This window comes from Gigantopelta aegis, chromosome 10 (genome assembly GCF_016097555.1).
Source record: "Gigantopelta aegis isolate Gae_Host chromosome 10, Gae_host_genome, whole genome shotgun sequence".
NCBI classification, from domain to species: Eukaryota; Metazoa; Mollusca; class Gastropoda; order Neomphalida; family Peltospiridae; genus Gigantopelta; species Gigantopelta aegis.
Genome location: NC_054708.1, coordinates 26,365,011 through 26,386,556, shown reverse-complemented (window position 1 = coordinate 26,386,556; position 21,546 = coordinate 26,365,011). Strand labels below are relative to the sequence as shown.

General features: G+C 35.8%; 1 protein-coding gene across 1 annotated transcript; it reads left to right on the top strand.

Annotated features, from left to right (window-relative positions):
* The first annotated feature begins 2,049 nt into the window (after positions 1-2,049).
* Positions 2,050-17,271, top strand: LOC121384090 (barH-like 1 homeobox protein). Its single transcript, XM_041514317.1, has 3 exons — positions 2,050-2,632; positions 10,568-10,778; positions 15,530-17,271. The coding sequence occupies exons 1-3, from the start codon at positions 2,065-2,067 to the stop codon at positions 15,798-15,800; spliced, it is 1,050 nt and encodes a 349-aa protein (XP_041370251.1). The 5' UTR covers positions 2,050-2,064; the 3' UTR covers positions 15,801-17,271.
* Positions 17,272-21,546: the final 4,275 nt, after the last annotated feature.

The following is a 21,546-nucleotide window of genomic DNA, read 5'->3' as shown; positions in this document are numbered from 1 at the left end:
GAGATGATACAATAAATTAAATACGTAAACAGGTAAATAACCTGTCTTCGACAAAACTCTCTAGCGAAGTCAGACGTTGTGTTGACGATAGGCGTGTTTTAATCTTTATTTTGTTTTTAAAAAAACCCCACCCTCACTCCCAAAAACAAAACCCAAAAACCCCAACAAACAAACAAAAACAATATATCAAAACAAACTTAAATTAATATGTAAATTTTCAGAGTTATAATAAATAAATTTATATAAAATGTTGATTTTAACAGGGGCCAGTCAGTACGAATTTAATAATCGTGCCAAATCGTGCCAATTTACACACACACACACACACACACACACACACACACACACACACACACACACACAGATATACACACAGATATAGACACACACACACACACACATATATATATATATATATATATATATATATATATATATCATCTTTATAAAATATTTGTAAAATATTTGTAAAATATACATGGTGGTATTAAATAATAAAATTCATTCAAGTCGTAATCATTTAATATAATGTTTAATTTCGAATTGTAACTGACGAAAGCTTTAGGTTAATGTATATAACAATGATCTAACTGGTTTTTAACTTATAGCTCCTTTGATATATTTCATATTTAACTACAATATAAAGTATATGAATGAAATTAATACGGTTTAGTCTTCTTTTTTAAACTAAAAAATAATTATAGTAATATTTTTGTGGGTTCAAAATACACGTACATTTTATTCATTCATTCTTTATTTATTTTTTTAATTTGGAGAAGTTTTGTTATTATGGTAAGTTTATAATACACACATATATAAAGTATTTCATTTTGTGTTCTTGATGTTACCTTTGGACTTTCTTTCAATACAGAGATGGATAATTCTGTTTTGTTCGCTCCTCGTAAAGAGACATATGGTTGTAATTGAGAGATGGGTCTTTTAATAAGTTGAAAGAAAATTTCTTAAAGAAAGAGCCAGCGAAATATTTCAATCAGTCCCAAAGTTCCCTTTTAACACAGACCGTTGAACACCTAATCACGGCTCCATAAGGTTCCAATCATTCGACAATATTGCACTAAAAAGGACTGTTAATTTCGCATATTACTTTGACGGAAAACTGTCAAAAGGCAATTTCCTTAATTTTGGGATCCTATTTAATAGGATAATTTTCAATAACGATTATTAGCTCGATCATCAAATGGTTGACCATTATTCCTTTCCGAAAAGCAATGAACTTTTGTTCAATACGATTTCTATCACAACCCTTGACACCTCTCGTCTGCTCTTGATCCCGGTCTTCAAGATGATTGACAGGAGCAGACGACAAAAGGCGAACGTTGTCGAGGTGACTGCTGCTCCGCCCGAGGGTGGCCTTTCGCTGCCGAGCATTCTCTTCGATCTACGGGAGAAGCGATCCCGAGTATGAACAAGCCCCTGCAACCCCACACACCACGACTAACACGCTCTGACGTCTCGCGTAATCCCGTGTTGAAGAGAGGCAACTCTAATCGGCCAGAAATCCATTGATCCTGGGACCTATTGACCGGAGAGCATATGTTCGAGAGACGCCCAAGAGGTGTAGTCAGCTAGGCAACTCCTCTTTCATTGTTTCCCTCATTTGGACGGACGGTGCTATCTCCCTGGCACAGTCATTCATTTGTAATTTAAAATTCCATTAAATTGACTGTTCGTAGCATAGTAGTTTGTTGCTTTGACGGACAAGTGGCTGTTGGGAAGAACGTCATTTGTCGGTAAAGGCAAAGATCTGTTATTGAGACTGCTATTTAAAAAGTTAGAACACTGTATAGTATTCAATATCGAGGAATCGTCCTACGCTAATAGTTAGTCCACAAGGTTGTTAAAGGATTTTGTGACAACACCTAGAAGATATAAACATTTCACAAGTTTATCTCGAGTGAAAAGTAAAACAATGTGGACATGAATTTGAGAGTTATTCCAAACTTTGCTACAAGTCTGCTGTTTCCTCTATAAAAAAAATTCCTGTGTGATACAAGTCAAACGTGTTTGTACTCGATGCATCTTGGTGTGGTTAGTAGTCACAATATGTCGTTGCATAAAAAGGACAGCTCTTCTCAAGATTCTTTCGAACATGGTCCAGAAGGTAAACGCAAGGAACGTGTTCCACCACCTGTCGTCTGCCAGTCAGACCATGAGTCCAGTCTACATGGGACACCAACTCCAGTCCATGGACATCACGGAACACCAGTATTAAGACACAGTGGAGCCAGTTCCCCTAACCATGACTGTGTTCAGAGTTCACGTTTCTCGGTGGACGAATCTAAACCAGATTCACATCCTGAATCTCTAAAATCACAAACTTCACCCGTGGTTCTGCCGGATGAGGAAACACACAAACGATCAAGGTTGCCAAACGGACATGGGGAGATACCGTATTCTAGACCGAGTTTTTTAATCACAGACATTCTATCGGATGTGCCCAGTTTGTCAGACAGGTCGTCCTCTACGACGTACCATGGCAAATCGAATGGACTCCTAATACCAAAGTCCATGCCTGCGCCAAGACCTGAACAATATCATCATCTTAGGCTTTCAGAATCTGAAGACGAACAGTCGGAAGATGACTACAACACAACTAGTGTCTCCATCAATGGTGAGGGTAGAAAATATACAAAGAAACTCAGTTAATGAGGCTGTCCAGAGTTTGATTATATTGCAGGGCTGACCCTGTACATTGCCAAATAAGCCAATTGCTAATTTCTATACAAAGTAACTACAACATTTACTATTTAGCTAATAAAATATTCCTTAAATTAATCATTTTAAAAATAGTTTTGCAAGAAAATACTCTATATATCTAAACATTGACTAAAGCAAAATTTCTCCTAGTGTATAACACATTGCTAGTACAATATGTGAGGGACCATTTCTGATGACGGTTTACCCCTATCCCTCTCCAAAACAAAATATTTGTAGTCATTTATAAGTAACTTTTGAGAAAAACTGTCAAGAACCATTCTGAGTTTGTGATCTATTATACCGGTATTAAAGGTCCTATCTCAATGTTGCACAATGCAAATTTGCTATTGCAAATGTTTTTTTATGTTTTAAAAAAATACTTTTAACTGTATGCCCATAAATGATTATAGGAAATAATTTTATCTACTAGTAGAAAATGCATTTTTATTGGAGAATCTTTATCACAAACAGGAAATGTTTTATTTAACGACGCACTCAACACATGCTATTTACGGTTATATGGCGTCAGACACATGGTTAAGAACCACACAGATTTTGAGATAGGAAACCCGCTGTCGCCACTTCATGGGCTACTCTTTTCGATTATCAGCAAGGGATCTTTTATATGCACCATCCCACAGACAGGGTAGTACATACCACGGCCTTTATTACACCAGGTGTGGAGCATTGGCTGGAAAGAGAAATAGCCCAATGGGTCCACCGACGGGAATCGATCCTAGACCGACCGCGCATCAAGCGAATGCTTTACCACTGTCTACGCCCCGCTCCTTATCACAAACAGATGCTCACATATAACTATGATATATATATAGCACCATTAAGTGGTTGCAAGATTGTGTAAATGTCTAATGCACTTATATTTAATTTATTTTCAACAAATATGCTTGTCATAATTAATAATTTATACTGCAATTCAAAATAATAAGTTAACTTGCAGTTTTAAGTTAAAAAGATTTTTTAAGGGTAAATGAAATTGACACATATCGATCAAAATGTGTTATAGTCTGTTCCAATAAAGGTCACAGATCACCTGTTTACTGTCATATTTATTTTAATTTCAAGAGTAAACACCACTTTGTACATCAGTGAGAGCCAAAACAAGTAAATGGTAAATTAGGTAGAGTATCATTAAATAGGTATTTACAAAATATTTACTTGTCAGTTTAATATGAAAGAAATAATTGACAAAAATAATTTTTATTCTATTTCCGACAGTACTTTAGTCGGAAGTATCTTGACAATGACAATGCCAGCAAACTCAGGACAGTGTCGAAGCAACCACCTAGCAAAGTATATAATAAAGTGACCACTTAATATTATATTCGAGAAAGCAGCTTAAGCAGGTTTGACTGTAAATTAAAAACAAATAGTTTCTTATCCATTGGCTTCGCTAGCTTTGAATGTGTCGGAGGGTCATATAAAATATTAATTTTTGTAGATACCAGTCACTGTGGCATAACAAGGAATTGGAATGTGTGGGTGAGCGAAATGAAATGTGTTTACCAATAATATCAAGGGTTATTTACTGTTTAATAACTGTGAAACATTCTGTGAATGCCGCGGATACCTGTTGGGTGGGTGTTGATAAGCCTGTGTAGTATTTGTTTACCACTTAACTAAGAATCTTATGCAATTTCGAAAATGCTTTTAAACGCTTTTTGAAAAGCTATAATAGTTTTATAGTACGACAAAGTAATTTAAACGCAAGTTTTGCTGATGTTTAAAATTAATAATTCACATGTTGTAGCGAATTTACTGTTTTGTCATGTCTTTATTGATTGAAACATATTGTATTGCTTTTTAAAGATAAAAATGTATCAGGCACAAGTTACACAACTTACTAGACCTTCTCCATAATACATACATGTTACGACAGTAATCTATTTTTGCAATTTAAATATGAACAGAAATAAATATTATTGAAAATGAGAAAGAAGAAGAAAGGAAACGGAAAAAAGACGCAATAAAGTTTTCTGTGTGTTCTATAATTAGACAGTAGGTTTGCTAAAGGAAAACACAAAACACAAACAATGCATCGCAATGATTGCGTAATGGCTACCGAAATAATAATAGCAATAAAATAAATAAATAGTAATAATTTTAAAGATTCATACTTTATTTACTAATTATTATGGGAAACGTTTTGTTTCATTTATATACTTATGTACATGCAAAAAATATTTCTTTATTGTCTTCTTCACTTATATTAGTCTTCACTGAAGTAAGTCCCGTCTAATAAGAATAAAGCTCTGTTCAATACAGATTTTATTAGACTTGTTGCATTTAAAACTTTAAAATTCGAAATTTAAATTCCAAAGAATTTGCTTTTAAATTAGTTGAATTCATATAATTCGTAGTTATTTTTGTCTTGGTAGGCCCAATGAAGGAGTCAGTGGGTGGGTTAATGATCCAGTGTTGTTGATTTAGATATTTTAATCATCAATAGTCCGTATGTTATCATCGATAGGAGAAACAGCTATGGTGTAATATATGTACATATATGTTGTATTTTACTTGTGCAACTGATCAGCTGTAACAGCTCAAAGTTAAATAAAGAATTGAATTGAATAAAGGCGATTTAAGGAGCAAATGTCTAACTAATGAAAGTTAAAAGTTTATTTTCTTTAACGACATCGTTAGGAAAATTGATTTATTAATCATCAACTATTGGATGTCATACATTTGATAATTTTTACATATAGTCTTAGAGAGGAAACCTGCTACATTGTTTTTGCATTAGTAGCAAGGGATCTTTCATATGCACCATCCCACAGACAGGATAGCACATAGCATTGGCTGGAACGAGAAATAGTCTAATGGGTCCAACAACGGGGATCGATCCTAGACCGACCGCGCATCCCGCGGACCTTATACCACTTGGCCATGTCCCGGCCTTTCGTATACCAGCGTGTGGTATATCAAAGGCCGTGGTATCAAATCATATATACAATATTAATAAATTAATAAAATATTAATAAATTAATAAAATATTAATAAATTAATAAATTAAATATTAATAAATTAATTAGCTCTAGTGATGTTGTTAAACAAAACAAAGTCCACGGAAAAGAGCATTCGACAGGAAGGGTGTGGCGGCAGATGTGACATAATTTGGTTACGGGAAAACCCGTTTGTATCTAGACTTTTTGATAATCAAACTAACCGTATGTCGTAATAAAACATTCAGTAAATAGGGTGCAAGATAAAATGGCATCCATTGTATTCAGAGAGGGGTGCAATATTTAAAAAGGGCACCTACAGTAAGTAGTCAAAAGTACACAAATATGCATTACATACTATTAAATGGTAATCTCCAGAAACACCAAGCAGCAAAGATATTATTGCCACTAAAAGTAAATAAGTTCCTTGTTCGGGGCTGTTTGAACCTATCACACTCCTGAATAAAAGCCACAATAGGTCAGTCATTTAACTGGTCCTTTTGACACCCAATAGCCGATGTATTTTTCGTGCTGGGGTGTCGTCAAACATCCTATTCTATTCTTATTCTTATTCTTATTCTTATTCTATGCTATTCTATTCTATGCTATGCTATGCTATGCTATGCTATGCTATGCTATGCTATGCTATGCTATGCTATGCTATGCTATGCTATGCTATGCTATGCTATGCTATGCTATGCTATGCTATGCTATGCTATGCTATGCTATGCTATGCTATGCTATTCTATTAACTGGTCCTATCCAAATTATTGTATGTTCAAGTTATTTGTTGCTTTAAATGTTTACCAATTATTCGTATTTTACAGACAATTTATTATTATTATTATTATTATTATTATTATTATTATTATTATAAAAAGACACAAGGACACAGTATAATGGTGGAGAGTGATTCACCTTATTAAATACATAAAGTATATTATAATAATAAAATATATCAGTGTTACTGACTGATATCTTAATTAGACATATGTCGTTATTCAGTATAACAAGATTTAAATAACCTTATAATGCTACCTGGATACAGGTTTTGTATTGTACAACAATACTGACATTATATAATTTATTCCAGTTTGTTTTTTGTTTTGTTTTGTTTTGTTTTTGTCTGTTTGTTTTGGGGGGTTTTGTTTTGTTTTGTTGGGGCTTTTTTGGGTGTTTTTTTTTACTTGATCTAAATATTTCCCAAGGTTATTGTCACCAGTACTTAAACGTTTAATAAGCTTGGAAACACTTGGACGTGTTTGGTAATAATGTTTTAATAAATTTAGTTCTTAGATTATTTGTAAACACATTCGATTATTTTGAATATTTTAAACATGGGTCCACAATTCAAATATTCAAGTATTCGGTCTAAAGTAATTAAATTGCAGGGTTTAACATTTGCTACATGTATCGTTATAAAACATACTTTATATGCGTATTGATTTTATTATTATTCTAATAATCTTTACATATAAATGATTCCAATATATTATTTCAAGGAACGTATGAAAAACATTATTTTTCTAAATATTATATATTTTGTATTTTACATGAAATTAAGAAATGACTTCTTCAAATCCAAAATGTTTACAATACATATTATTTCAGAACATTGTACAGTCTTCCTTTTATTATCAAAACAGATATTTATAAACATTTAAATGATTCTGAGAGAATTGCTTTGTAATATTTTTTCTTTTATGATAGTACAGTCATAGTTTACCGCAGCTACCTACATTGTCTGGATGGTTTGACCATTTAAATTTAATGTTAATCGTTAGTTATTAATACATGTCTTTTCAAATGGTTCAGATATGATTGTCTAATACAAAATTAATATTCCCTCAATATTATTTATATTTAGATGTTTCTTAAATGGTCTACATTGATCTTATTTTTTAATATTATTTTTAAATAATTTACAGTTATTCGTTTGTTATTGGTACAGAAAGTTGCAAATTTGTCCACATAAATCGTTTTTATTAAAACAAATCCTTGTCAAATGGTCTAAATTTAATATTAATTGTTATTAATATTATTTTTAATGATCTACATTCAATCATTTATTAATTATGTTTCAAAATAGTCTGTATTTATTTGTATTAATTTTAGTTTTAATGGTCTAGAGTTAATAGTTTGTATTAAAAAAAAATCAAAATTGTCTACATTTAGTCGTGTGTTACTACAACAGCTTGTTATAAAAGTGTCTACAATAATTAATCATGTTATGTATATATTACATTGTCTGCATTTAGTTAGTAACTTTTATGTTCTTCCAAAATTATCTGCATGTTTGTTTATTATTAACAGTTTACAAATTACTATAAAAACTATTTCATATAGTATCTTTTATTAATACTTGTTCAAAATGGTCTACATGTAATTATTATTTATAAATGATCCACATTTAATCGTTTGTTATTAATTGTTTGTCAAAATGGTTTACATTTAATTTATTAATGTTCTTTTAAAATGGTCTACATTTAATTTTTTATTATTAATATTTTTTTCCCCAATTATATATACATGTATTTAATAATTGTTACTAACAATATTAATAGAACAGTTATTCTAATTATTCAGTCTAATGCAAAATTTTGTTCAGCCTTTCATAACGTTTTATTTTTATTTTTATTACTTTTTTATTTGACAGTCTTCCTAAAGCGTCTAATATATGAATCACGCATAGCCTTGAGATCTTTATTGAAAACATCAATGTGTAGTAAGCGTATATCGATGTCAATAAATTAGAATAGTAAAATAAATAATTTCAATATATATCAAGTACATGCAATATATTTGTTATTAACTGTAATTCGGTTTTTATAATATATGCATTGGAACATTTTATAATATCACTAGCGTGGTGAGCATTTCACTGTAACTTAAAATCGTTTAAATAACTGCATTTTCTAATTAAGTGGAAAACTGTTATATATTGCGATGGAATTACCCTTGCTTCATGTTTGGTAAATTTAGCATTCAAATTTAATGTTAAAGAATATTGAAATTACTCAGTGTTAATATTAAATCACCAGTAAATGCTTTTTGACAATTATTTCTCCTCCATTTGTGAATGCAATAATTTAATTTTAACTAGATTTGTAATTTAATATTAGAAAACATGGATAAAAAAAAAATTAAGGTTAGATAAACAACATTATTGCTTTTAAATGTTTCACCAACCAGAAAGGCTAAGGGAGTTTCAATTTTAATTCAAAAAGAAAAAAAAATGAATTTCAAAGTGAATAATAATTATAGGATATTAAACTCACTTCCATTTCGTATCATGTTATGTCCCGAATGAAATAATTTTTAGTTGTCACGAGCTTTAGCGAGTGACAGTGAAAATTATTTCACGAGGGACATAGATTTGATAAAAGCGGGTACCGAGTTTCAAATCCTATTTATTACCATTAATCAATCTTAATTTAACTCGTTTGGTTGACGTTCCTGTAAGGTTGTAGTACGCCAATCGAAGACGTCACGAGGTGTTACGTCCCACTTGTCGTTCTAATGGGACGTATCACTTTGCTATGTACCAAGATATTTTAACCATATAGGTAATAACTGCTTTTATGGGTTTCACAGAAATGAAGTCCAGATATCGGGTATACTTTTTTTTCTTGAACTCACTCTGGATTAACAACATTTTGAACCGTCTGCGTCCCAGTACAACAATAGTTTGGGTACTGGGACCTAATTCACTTAACTCTCGCAACTCTGCGATATCGCAGTGAAATGCAAAACGACTAGCAAAAAGGATGTTTTGTTGTCTAGCAGAGCCTAAAAGACCTTTGTGAATTAGGCCCCTGGTCAGGGCCGTAGCTAGGATTTTTTGTTTGGGGGGGGGGGGGGGGGGGGGGGGCAACTGAGTAGTTAATAGTCTAAAACTCTTTAAATAGTTAAGAAGACAATTTTCTTTAAGTTTCTAGAATGCTTTCCCTGCTGATACTAACAATTGTCAAAATGTGCACATCCCGGACCAACAAAAAGTCATACCGCTGTCGAAGGGCAGTTAGGTTTTAAAATAAGATCGGGTATACTTTAAGCAAATACATGTATACTGGTGGCAATATGCAGTCATCCGAAACGACGGTTTATAGTTTGTCAAGCGTCTGAATACATCTGTATTAAAATGAGTGCTATCAATTGCCACTAACCTAGCATGTAATCTTTTTTCCCCTAACTGAATTTTAATCTAGTACCTTTGAATCTATTTTAAATAATAGAAAATGTGTGCTGCTGAAATGGCTTCTCCTAGGGATTTAAATGTGGTTAATGTTTCTCCAACTTTCAGTCTGCTTTTTATTTTGACTGCCCGATCTATCTGCGACTCATTTTTCTCATATTCAGGCCGACACAAATACATCCATCGTTAGACTTAACTTTAAATGTAGTTTCTATAATCTATTATTATCCATAAGGTTGAAAGTAGCTTGATACATATAATATCAAAGTGATACCATTAGAACGACAAGTGGGACGTAACACCTCGTGACGTCATCGATTGGCGCACTACAACCTTACAGTAACGTTAACCAAACGAGTGGAATGATATAAATTAAAATGAATTTATAGGTAATAAATAGGATATTAAACTCGATACCATTTCGTATCATGTTTATGTCCCTCGTGAAATATATATTTTTTGTCACTTGCTAAATAAGTTCGTTTAATATTCTGTAAATCTGTAATACAGTCAAAGACTATAATTACATATTTAGTACCAAAAACAATATTGAAGATATACAAACTGTTATTCTAAAAAAGAAAATGTATTTAATATGTACTTTTAGTTGTGGTAATGGCACCATTACGATGAATGCTAACTCGGCTGTTAACTAGACACAAGCCTTCTATATGGTTGTTGTCTTGCTTTCCAGATCACCACGGCGATGGTCAACAGTCGCCCATCATGATGTACAAGTCGAAGAAGCCGCGCAAGGCGAGGACGGCGTTCACCGAACACCAGCTACGATGTCTGGAGAAGAACTTCGACAGACAGAAATACCTCAGTGTCCAGGACAGGATGGAACTGGCCACCAAGCTGGGGCTGACCGATACGCAGGTCAAGACCTGGTATCAAAATAGAAGGTATATAAGGGCTGGGAGGTTTTAGTGGGGTTTTTTTAATCTATGAAAGAAATTTATAACAGGCGGAAAATTAAAACAAACGTTTGTAGCAAATTGATTTATTAATCATCGGTTATTGGACGTCAAACATTTCAGTAATTTTGACATATAATCTAAAAGCGGAAACCCGCTATATGTTTCCATTAGTAGCAAGGGGTCTTTTATATACATTTTTAAAAATCATTATATACACCATACCACAGACAAGATAGCACAGAAACAGACGATATAATAATAATAATAATAATGAAATATTAATTATTATATGCGTTGACTGTGTAAATAGCTCTTATTAAGCGCTGTATAGAAAAAAAGGTTATTAATATGCACACTAATTCTTGATTTCGTTTCTCTATGTGTCAAAGAAGCTTCCCACCAAATTTAGTTGGCCATTGTCTAGTAGTTGTGAAGAAATTATAATTTTAAAGGTATACAACTCTAGGACACAAATTGGGGGCCCAACCTTAATGAAATTCACAGCTTTCATAAACCATCTAAAGGGAAGGGAGATGGACATCATAATGGACAAATTCACTCCTTTATTTTTTCAATGTGTTAATTCTAAAGCATTTTTTAACCGGCCTCGGTGGCGTCGTGGTTAGGCCATCGGTCTACAGGCTGGTAGGTACTGGGTTCGGATCCCAGTCGAGGTTTGGGATTTTTAATCCAGATACCGACTTCAAACCCTGAGTGAGTGCTCCGCAAGGCTCAATGGGTAGGTGTAAACCACTTGCACCGACCAGTGATCCATAACTGGTTCAACAAAGACCATGGTGTGTGCTATCCTGCCTGTGGGAAGCGCAAATAAAAGATCCCTTGCTGCTAATCGAAAAGAGTAGCCCATGTAGTGGCGACAGCGGGTTTCCTCTCAGAATCTGTATGGTCCTTAACCATATGTCTGACGCCATATAACCGTAAATAAAATGTGTTGAGTGCGTCGTTAAATAAAACATTTCTTTCTTTCTGAAGCATTTTATTTAAGAAATTGTTTTTTAAATCGTCTTAGTTTTTTCCCCTGTGTGGCCCACCCATCATGCTCAGGGAGTGGGGAGGGGGGGGGGGGGTGGGGGCAGCGGCCAGAATAACCACATTCACAACTGTGTTTCTGCATGGGTCAAGGAAGCTTCCCACCAAATATAGTTTGAAATGGTCTGAAGAAATTAGTTTAAATCCATTTCTTTACATATCTATAGTAAACTTGACCCCCTCCTTGGGAGACCTGACAAACGGAACGATCTGACATTAATGACATTTACTAATCAGATACCAGCCTCGCCTGTATTATGGTTAAGCCAGCGGATATAGGCTGGTAGGTACCGAGTTCGCAGCCCGGTACCGGCTCCCACCCAGAGCGAGTTTTAACGACTCAATGGATAAGTGTATCACCACTACACCCTCTTCTCTCTCACTAACCACTAATAACTACCAGAAATACCCTCTGTCTTGGACAGACAGTCCAGATAACTGAGGTGTGTTCCAGGACAGCGTGCTTGAACCTTAATTGGATATAAACACAAAAATAAATATAAATGAAATTAACTAATCAGATAAACCATCTAATTAACTTATAACATTTCTGGAAGTAGCGAACAATGAATGAATGAATGAATGAATGAATGTTTAATGACACCCCAGTAGGAAGTAGCGAAGACGATTTAAATAGCTTAATTGTTCCCCTTTATATACCTTTTCAGATGAGACAGATTTCGCAGAGCAGTAAAAAAGATAATCGATACAGTAATATAGGACCTTGTCCAGCTAGACAAATACATGCAGTTTAGTTAAAGTGTATTTTGTTTAACGACACCACTAGAGCATATTAATCATCGGCTGCTGGATGTCAAACATTTGGCAATTCCGATACGTAGCCTTCAGAGGAAACTCTTTACATTTTGTTTCCATTAACAGCAAGGGATCTTTTATACGCACTTTTCCACGGTCAAGACGGAACATAACCCGGTATTTGTTATATGCCAGTCGTGGAACACTGGTTGGGGCAGGATAAAACCCAATGGGTATGTCGAGGAGATTCGATTCTATAACCAAAGCACCTCAGGCAAGCGCTCTACCGACTAAACTAACTCCCGTCGCTAGACAAATAGAAAACTTTTAGAATAAACATATACTAAGTATATCTATTGTTTACCCTGAGGGAGAGTAAGGTCACTGAACATAACCTTCCATGGCTAACAAGGTGGAAAATGGCGTTGCGGCCTTCAGAAATGATAGCTTAGAAAAAGAAAAAAAAAACAATACAATTATTCAAATTAATGCATTAAAGAATAATAGAATCGCCAAGCACTATCCACGACACTATCATGATCCAGCATTTGTCTGCTTCTTTGAGAAATCCAACACTCTTTATATCGATGGTTAGGTTTCGAACCTTCGTCATTTGATGCTACAAAGCACGCGCCAGGCACGAGCAACTTAACCGGAAGTGGATCAGAAAACGCCATTCTATGGGACATCAAAGTTGACGCTTACAAACACCGGAACACATATGATACGGTTCTTAGCGCGTTCGCTCGTGCATCCCCCGTCGATAAGTCACAACCTCCGAGAGAGTTTTGTGTTAATCTGTCGTGTTTCGGGACGATAATTATTATTTAAATTTCACTTTTCGCGACCTCCGGGCCATGACCATATTGTGATCATTCAAGTAATAAAATTCAATTAGTGACTGCTCTTCCGAGACAACGGCCTTTCACTGTTGCGGCAGATTGGATGTCGAGGGGAATACAGTGCACACTTTTCAACCCCCTGACAAAGAACTTGAGAGTATTGATCTCATAGAAGGCGCGGAATCTAGCCCAGTCGGTAGAGTGCTCTCCTGATGTGTTTGGGTCGTTAAACAGTTAAATATTGTTTTGTTTAACGACACCACTAGATCATATTGATATATAAATCATCGGCTATTGGATGTCAAACATTTGGTTATTTTGACATATAGTCTTAAAGAGGCAACCCACTACTTTTTCCCATTAGTAGCAAGGGATCTGTTATAAAAGTTTGTGTTGTTTAATGACACCACTAGAGCACATTGATATATTAATCATCGGCTATTGGATGTCAAACATTGGGTAATTTTGACAGTTTTAAAAAAGAAACCCACTACATTTCTTCAAGTGGTGTTGTTAAACAAAACAAACTTTATTATTACGAACAAACTGTGTTGCTCCACAACTTTTTATCAAAGGCCGTAGTATGTGCTGTCCTGTCTGTGGGAAAGTGCATATAAAAGATCCCTTGCTGTTAATGAAATTTTTTTAGTGGGGTTTCTTTAAGACTGTATGTCAGAATTTCTGACACCCAACAGCCGAAGATTATTAAATCAATGTGCTCTAGTGGTGTCGTTAAACAAAACAAACTTTCGGTTTTAAGTTTATCCAGTTTTAAGTTTTAATGCGCCTTTAATTCAAGGTGACTGGGGTATACAGAACGGATATTAGATAATATAACTTAAATCCAGGGACGTACTTAGCTTAGAGACAAGGGGAAGGGCAGTGAAGAAAAGAACCGGGGCATAGTAATAGAAGTCTTTTTTTCAGTTAGACAAAAAAAAAAAAGTTTGTATTGTTTAACGACATCACTACAGCACATTTATTAATCATCGGCTATTGGATGTCAAACATATGGTCATTTTGACAAGTCACAGAAATGAAACCCGCTACATTTTTTCCATTAGTTGCAAGGGATATTTTATATGCACCATCCCACAGACAGGATAGCACATACCACGGCTTTTGATATACTAGTCGTGGTGCACTGGCTAGAGCGAGAAATAGCCCAATAGTCCCACCGACAGGGATCGATCTTAGACCGATATATATATATATATATATATATATATATATATATATATATATATATATATATATATATATGCGTAACTAGTTTGGAAAGTTATGTTTATTCGTACGTTGACTACCTAAACACCGGACTAGTACGCCTTCATAAATGCCAAATATGCTATAAAGCCATGGGTAATTACATATATTAGTATCAACTATGGCTGAGGAATTTTTACATTTTAGTGTACTAGTCCAATGTTTAAGTAGTCGCCAATCGTGCCTACATTCAGCTATTTAACAAAAAGTAATGGCGGCACTTGCTTTCTCTACAAAAATGGATTGTAAGTTAGATTTTTAAAAACTTAATTCAACGAAATTCGGTGGCTTGCAGAAATTTACCCGACTGACACAAAGCAGCAAGTTCGCATGTTAAAATATCGCGCAAAATTTATGCTATATGATCAAGTCTGTTACAAGTCCTCATTTTATAGATATCCTAGGGAAGAGTTCAAAATTGCCGACACCGTTGACATGGATTTCTCGCCATCGACATTCCCATAAAATCATACTGGGTTATACAACAGCGAGTACATCCCAAATGAATGTAATTTTCATTTCTAATCCTTTTTCAGAGAAATAAGGCCTTTAAATATGTGGCCTTTACGAAGTCAGTGATCAATTCGACTTCCAAGTACTTCAGCTCTGACCGAATTTGTGCTCTAAATGTTCAGTGGTCATCCAAATTGTTTTCTTTTTTGCTAGCAACGGTCCTTCTTGGTGATTGGTCAGTAGTGCATTACTAAGATAGGAGAAGGCCTAGTAAGTTGACAAACTTGTGCCCAATCCTTTTGTTTTTGCAACAAAATATGTTTTCAATTAAACTACGATTCATTTCAACAATGTATTAATTTTCTCCAGAACGAAATGGAAGCGACAGACGGCGGTGGGTTTGGAACTTCTGACCGAATCGACCAACTACTCAGCCGTGCAGAGGATAGTGCACACGAACCCCTACTGGTCGACGTACCACCCCCAGATGACAAGCCTCATCTCTAGTCTGGAAGCGGCCTACATGAGACCCAGTGTGGGATTCCTGGGAGTGACGCGGCCAGCCATGTCAGGTCTCTGTCTGCCTGGCCTCCACCACCTGGGCCAGCTGGGCTCCTCCCTAGCAGACAAGCGGAACTGACGTCACAGTCATGTCTACCTCAATATGGCGGAAACGGCTATGCATTTTTTTTCTTCTAATAGATGAGTATGAAGTGCGTACAAACCAAGAGAGCCCAAACTATCATTATCCAAAACGTTCAGATGTTCACATTGTTTTTGGCGGCTCCAATATGAACGTACTCGAAAATTATTTTTTAAAAGCAATATAGCTTTAAAGGAATTTATTAGACGCGTTTGAATTGCATGATTAGTACTGCCATGATGAATTACAATAGACATTCGGTAGTTCGATGTAGTGTGGGCGTTGTGTATTGAACTTTGCATGTACTCATTAACACTGGAAAGAAAAGGGGCTGATCTCCGAACGTATGACCTGTAATTATTTGAGGCTAAAGCAGACTCGTCATTCAAGTATGGGAGCGACAGGAATATCTGTACGCGTGTGCCAATATATACCAGGGGCGTGTGCAAGCATTTGAGCGAGGAGGGGAAGAAGAGGAGGGGGTCCAGATGGCGGCTTTGCGGCGAGCGAAGTTTATAGAGGGGTCAAGACATGCTCCCCTGAAACATTTATTTTTTTTAAAAAGAAGAAAATTTGCTCGGAGTGGGGTCGTCGTTTCGACCCCAGAAACCCTTCCCGCGCACACGCGTCTGTACAGCTGTACACATGGAAGCTTCTTAGTCCAAAAGAATCTACACCTAATCACTTGTGATGCTGTTGCTTGCCATGAATTTCAAATGTTCCATGTCTACATTAGTTTTCAGAACAGGAAACACGTGTGAAATATTGTCTTACGTCGATGCCTCTAGGCCGGGATGCCACAACACATGTAGTTTATTTATAGGCCTACGAGGTTTCAGTTTTGTTATTTATGACCCATATATGTCTACTACTATGACACTACCCCAAATGTTTTCGTGTTCATGTGAAAATGAATACAACTAGGTAATACAATACGCCATATATTTGATGTCAGAACTTTACCAAATACAGTATCATATGGTCGGCTTGTCTGTGCCGTTTCTAAATGTTTCATTTTCCATTAAATTGATATCTGAGCTAGTGTTTATGTTTTTGTTTCCTTATAGGAGTGATATACAGAGGCGAACGGGCCCCCATAAACAAAATTGCTCGAATCTAGAAAACAATGTTTATTCATATTTACATATATGGTTCCAAATAAATCACCGTGTATTTTTACATGGATTGCAACTAATATTTTGAGTTGAATAAACAAAATACATGGCGATGTTTTCAGGCCAGATCAAAAGCCTTGATTTTTGTTGCCCGAATACGAAGATTTACCATTAAGCCCCTCACCCTAACCCACTTTATTCCCGGCTCGTACGCCTATGAGACTCGTATCAGCAAATCAAATCAAACAGAAGTTTGTTTTGTTTAACGACACCACTGGAGCACATTGATTAATTTATCATCGGCTATTGGAAGTCAACCATTTGATAATTTCATCTCGTAGTCATCAGAGGAAAGCCGCTATATTTTGTTTCTAATGCAGCAAGGGATGTTTCATATGCACTTTCCCAGACAGGAAAACAAATACCACGGGCTTTGACCAGTTGTGGTGCACTGGTTGGAACAAAAAGCCCACATCAGATGCATGGATCCACCAAGGTGGTTCGATCCTGCGACGCATGTACCTCAAGCGAGCACCCAACGGACCGAGTTACATCCCCCCCACCCCCAAATCCAGCAGTAACATGTGGTTAATCAGCTATATGCAGCTTTAAAGTTTAATGAACATTTAATTAAGTTAAATATAACATCTAAAAAGTTAGTTTGTTTTGTTAAACGACACCACTAGAACACATTGATTTATTAATCATCGGTTATTGGATGTCAAACATTTGGTAATTCTGACATAATTTTAGATAGGAAACCCGCTACAAATTTCTATCAGTAGTAAGGGATCTTTTATATGCACCATCCCACAGACAGGATAGCACATGCCACGGCCTTTGATATACCAGTTGTAGTGCAGTGATTGGAACTAGAAATAGAACAATGGGTCCACCGACGGGAATCGATCCTAGATCGACCTCGCATCAGGCGGGCACTTTACCATTCAATACTCAAATTCGTGCAAAATCAATATTTGGGCAAATGAGCTGGCCTGAAACCGTTTCACGTTGAATTTCCCATCATTCTAACCACAATATTAGTTTTTAATCCATATAATAGTGCATAGCGATTCATTTGCAACCCTATATAGCTATTTGACAGTAATGCTAATATAAATAAATGTTATCAAGATTCGGGATTTTTTTTAATAAATTCGGGCACAAATCATGCTGCGCCCCCCCCCCCCCCCCCCCCACTACAAAAATGGGAGTCTATGATTGAGATGTCGCTACTAGTTTACTGAAGCCTGTTATTTTTGTACTAAAACGATGGTCGATTAGTACAATGCACAGCTAAGACATGGAACACGCTTTGCTAAGCTAACAATGGAAGTGGCAGTCCTTCGTGCAATAAAAGCGGGATGAAACATCCTATTACGCATCTGCTAGAAGAGTGGCAGTCCTCCTAAGAACGAGCACCTGATAGTGCATCATAGAAGCAAGCACGACTTTGCCATGCATCCTTTTGACTCTACCTTGTGCAGACTTTTAACTTTGAACTATTTTAACGTTTCTCTATACCACTACGGTTCCAGGTATCAACTTGTGCAGACATACGAATTTGATATCGGAATACGGTTTTGTCGAGCAAATTTAGTTTAATCACTAGCGCTTGACAGTGCCAGTTCCATGTTTTATATATATGTCAATGGCGTAGCCAGCATGAGGCTGACGAGGCGCTCGCCTCGTCTGGAATTTCCGAAGATTTATTTAATTTTTCCCATGACATAGCTATTTTACAGGTCTGGGATTATCCTCGGCGTTTTTTCCTCTCTGGCTACGCCCCAGTATATATATCATAGAAGTAAAGACAACTCCAATTTAGACTTGAAATAATATTTTACTGACAAGCATGAGCACTCCGTGACACTTAAAAACAAAACGAAAAAAAAAATCCTCGTACATAAAAACACAAAGCAGAATCACTGCTCGACATAAACGATGGCTACCATTTTGTTTTTGTAATTTTAAAGGGACATTCCCGAGTTTGTTGCATTGTAAGATGTTTCCGATTAATAAAATATTTCTACGATTAAGCTTCCATATTAAATATATTTTCTTGTTTAGAATATCAGTGTCTGTATATTCAATGTGTCTCTGGATCGTCTTAATATTTGTAAGTAGCCCAAACTGGATTTTTATCTTCAAATAATTTCGTACGTACGAAAAAATCTTTTTTAGAAAATAAAATGAAATTAAATGAAATTTAACCTAGTACAAATATTAGAGCCATCAGAAACACTTTTAATATACAGCCACTAATATTTTATGCAGAAAAATACATTTGATATGTAATTACAGTCGACAAAAAGTCTCTGTTAGTCGATAACAAAATTGCAGCAAACTCAGGAATGTCCCTTTAACAATGATTTGGTTTCGACTTTAAACTTGCTAGTGCACAGCACTATGGAATCAATATCTTCAACAGTCTTTACCAAAAAATGTAAATATGTTTGATGTTTTTGCTTCAGAATACCCGAACAATTTACTAGTCTAAGAGATGCTATCCATCATAAGGTTTTAACAGAAAAAACACTGAACGTAATGTTTCTAGGTTGTCGAGTGGATGATGTGGAAGTCTTCTTTGAGTGGTGGCATTTGATGGATGACACTTCTAACGATGAGTACAGGTGAAAGCAATGACACTGTGATACAAGTGCTAGTAATGTGTTAAGATTCTAAGCCTAACATAGATATACCGACAATCTGACATTCTGCCAATCACCTCCTGGCCAGGGTAGCTATGCACTTACGGTGATCTTACGGCTAAGATCGCTTCGTGGAACGGGGCCCTGGTGCTTGTAAACCTTTTAGAGTCTAGACTCGAGACTCTGTTAATAAGAGTTTGAGACAGTAATGTGATGACAACGCCATACAAATTGTATGTGTGTGATGTCATTAGAGATGGAGTCCGGACTCTAAAACGTTTTATAAACACAGACCTGGATCTCAACAACGTTAGTACTCTAGTCAGATAACATGAAACATATTAAAGCTCAATTCAAGACCATACACGCTTTCACTTTCTCCTTATTGGGTCATCATTGTCTATGAAAACGGTCATCTCAACATCATCATCATCAGTGGAAAGCAGTCCACCAATACAAAACAGGTTTAGGATCTCTTAATTTTTGGGGTGTTTTTCTTTTTGACACTGGAATGGTTCCTTTATACAGGTTCCTACTGAGAGTGTTTATCCATTAGGCTTAGGACATTTTTCACTATCATTCCAATCTATGGGATAGCTGAGGTGAGAATTGTATTTACAGGCACAAATTATACAGTGATGTTGGTGTCGACAGTACTGACTGACAATGAATAACCTGAAATCTCTGCAGGTAACATAATGGACACGGTGGGCAAAAAAACCTCAAAGAACAAGTGCACACTCCACACACACACAGACAATGTGTGGTGTGTAGACACATCCAACCCCAGCGAAATTAATAATATGCAATCTCGACATTAAGGTGACATGTCATCCAGTGACAAACTGTAACTTGACATTAAGATGACTACTGCAGACACACCTCACTCCATGACAACAACTGCAACCTCAACCTCAACCTCAACATAGGCCTTCAGATTTCACAGAAACGATCCTTTCCGGTATCCTCTCAGTGGCGGGTCGGTAAAATCACAGAACCACAATTTTATTTCTCATGATTATTATAATGAGTTCAACTATTCAACGAAAATAATATATATATAATTATTTTTTTTAAAACAGTTTCTGATGAATTCCCATGATCACAAAGCACAGAACTGAAAAAAATGTTTCCCGTGAAATTTGAAATCCTATGGCCTGTCAACAGTAACATGACATATTGAGGACATGTCACCCAGTGACATCAATAAACAGCAGGTACCTCTCTCTTCCAAGAACTGTAACCTCAACATCAATATTTCATTTTGTAGACATCTCATGCAGTGACATTAATAACTTTAATCTCAACATTAACATGACATACTGTGCACATCTTCACCAGTGACATTAATAACTGCAATCTTCACATTAACACTTCGTACTGTGGACATCTCAACCAGTGACATTAATAAACAGCAACCTCAACATTAACCACTGCTACAGACAGCCCAAAAACCTCTCATTCAGTGACATTAATTAACTACTGCAGACATTGCAAACACCTCTCATCCAGTGACATTAAATGACATGACAGACCACATAACACTCCTCATCCATTGACATTAATTAACTGCTACAGACAGCCCAAGCACCTCTCATCCAGTGACATTAACTACTACAGACAGCCTAAACACCTCTCATCCAGTGACATTAACTACTACAGACAGCTGAAACACCTCTCATCAAGTGACATTAACTAACATGACTGACAGCCCAAACACCTTTCAACCAGTGATATTAATTAATTGCTATAGACGGCACAAACAACTTTCATCCAGCAACATCAAATGCTAGTCAGCACAAACACCTCTCACTGAGTGACATTAAATAACATGACAGCCCAAACACCTTTCAACCAATGACATTAATTAACTGCTATAGACAGCACAAACACCTCTCATCCAGTGACATTAGATGACACGACAGACAATATAACACTCCTCATCCAGTGACATTAATTAACTGCTATAGACAGCAC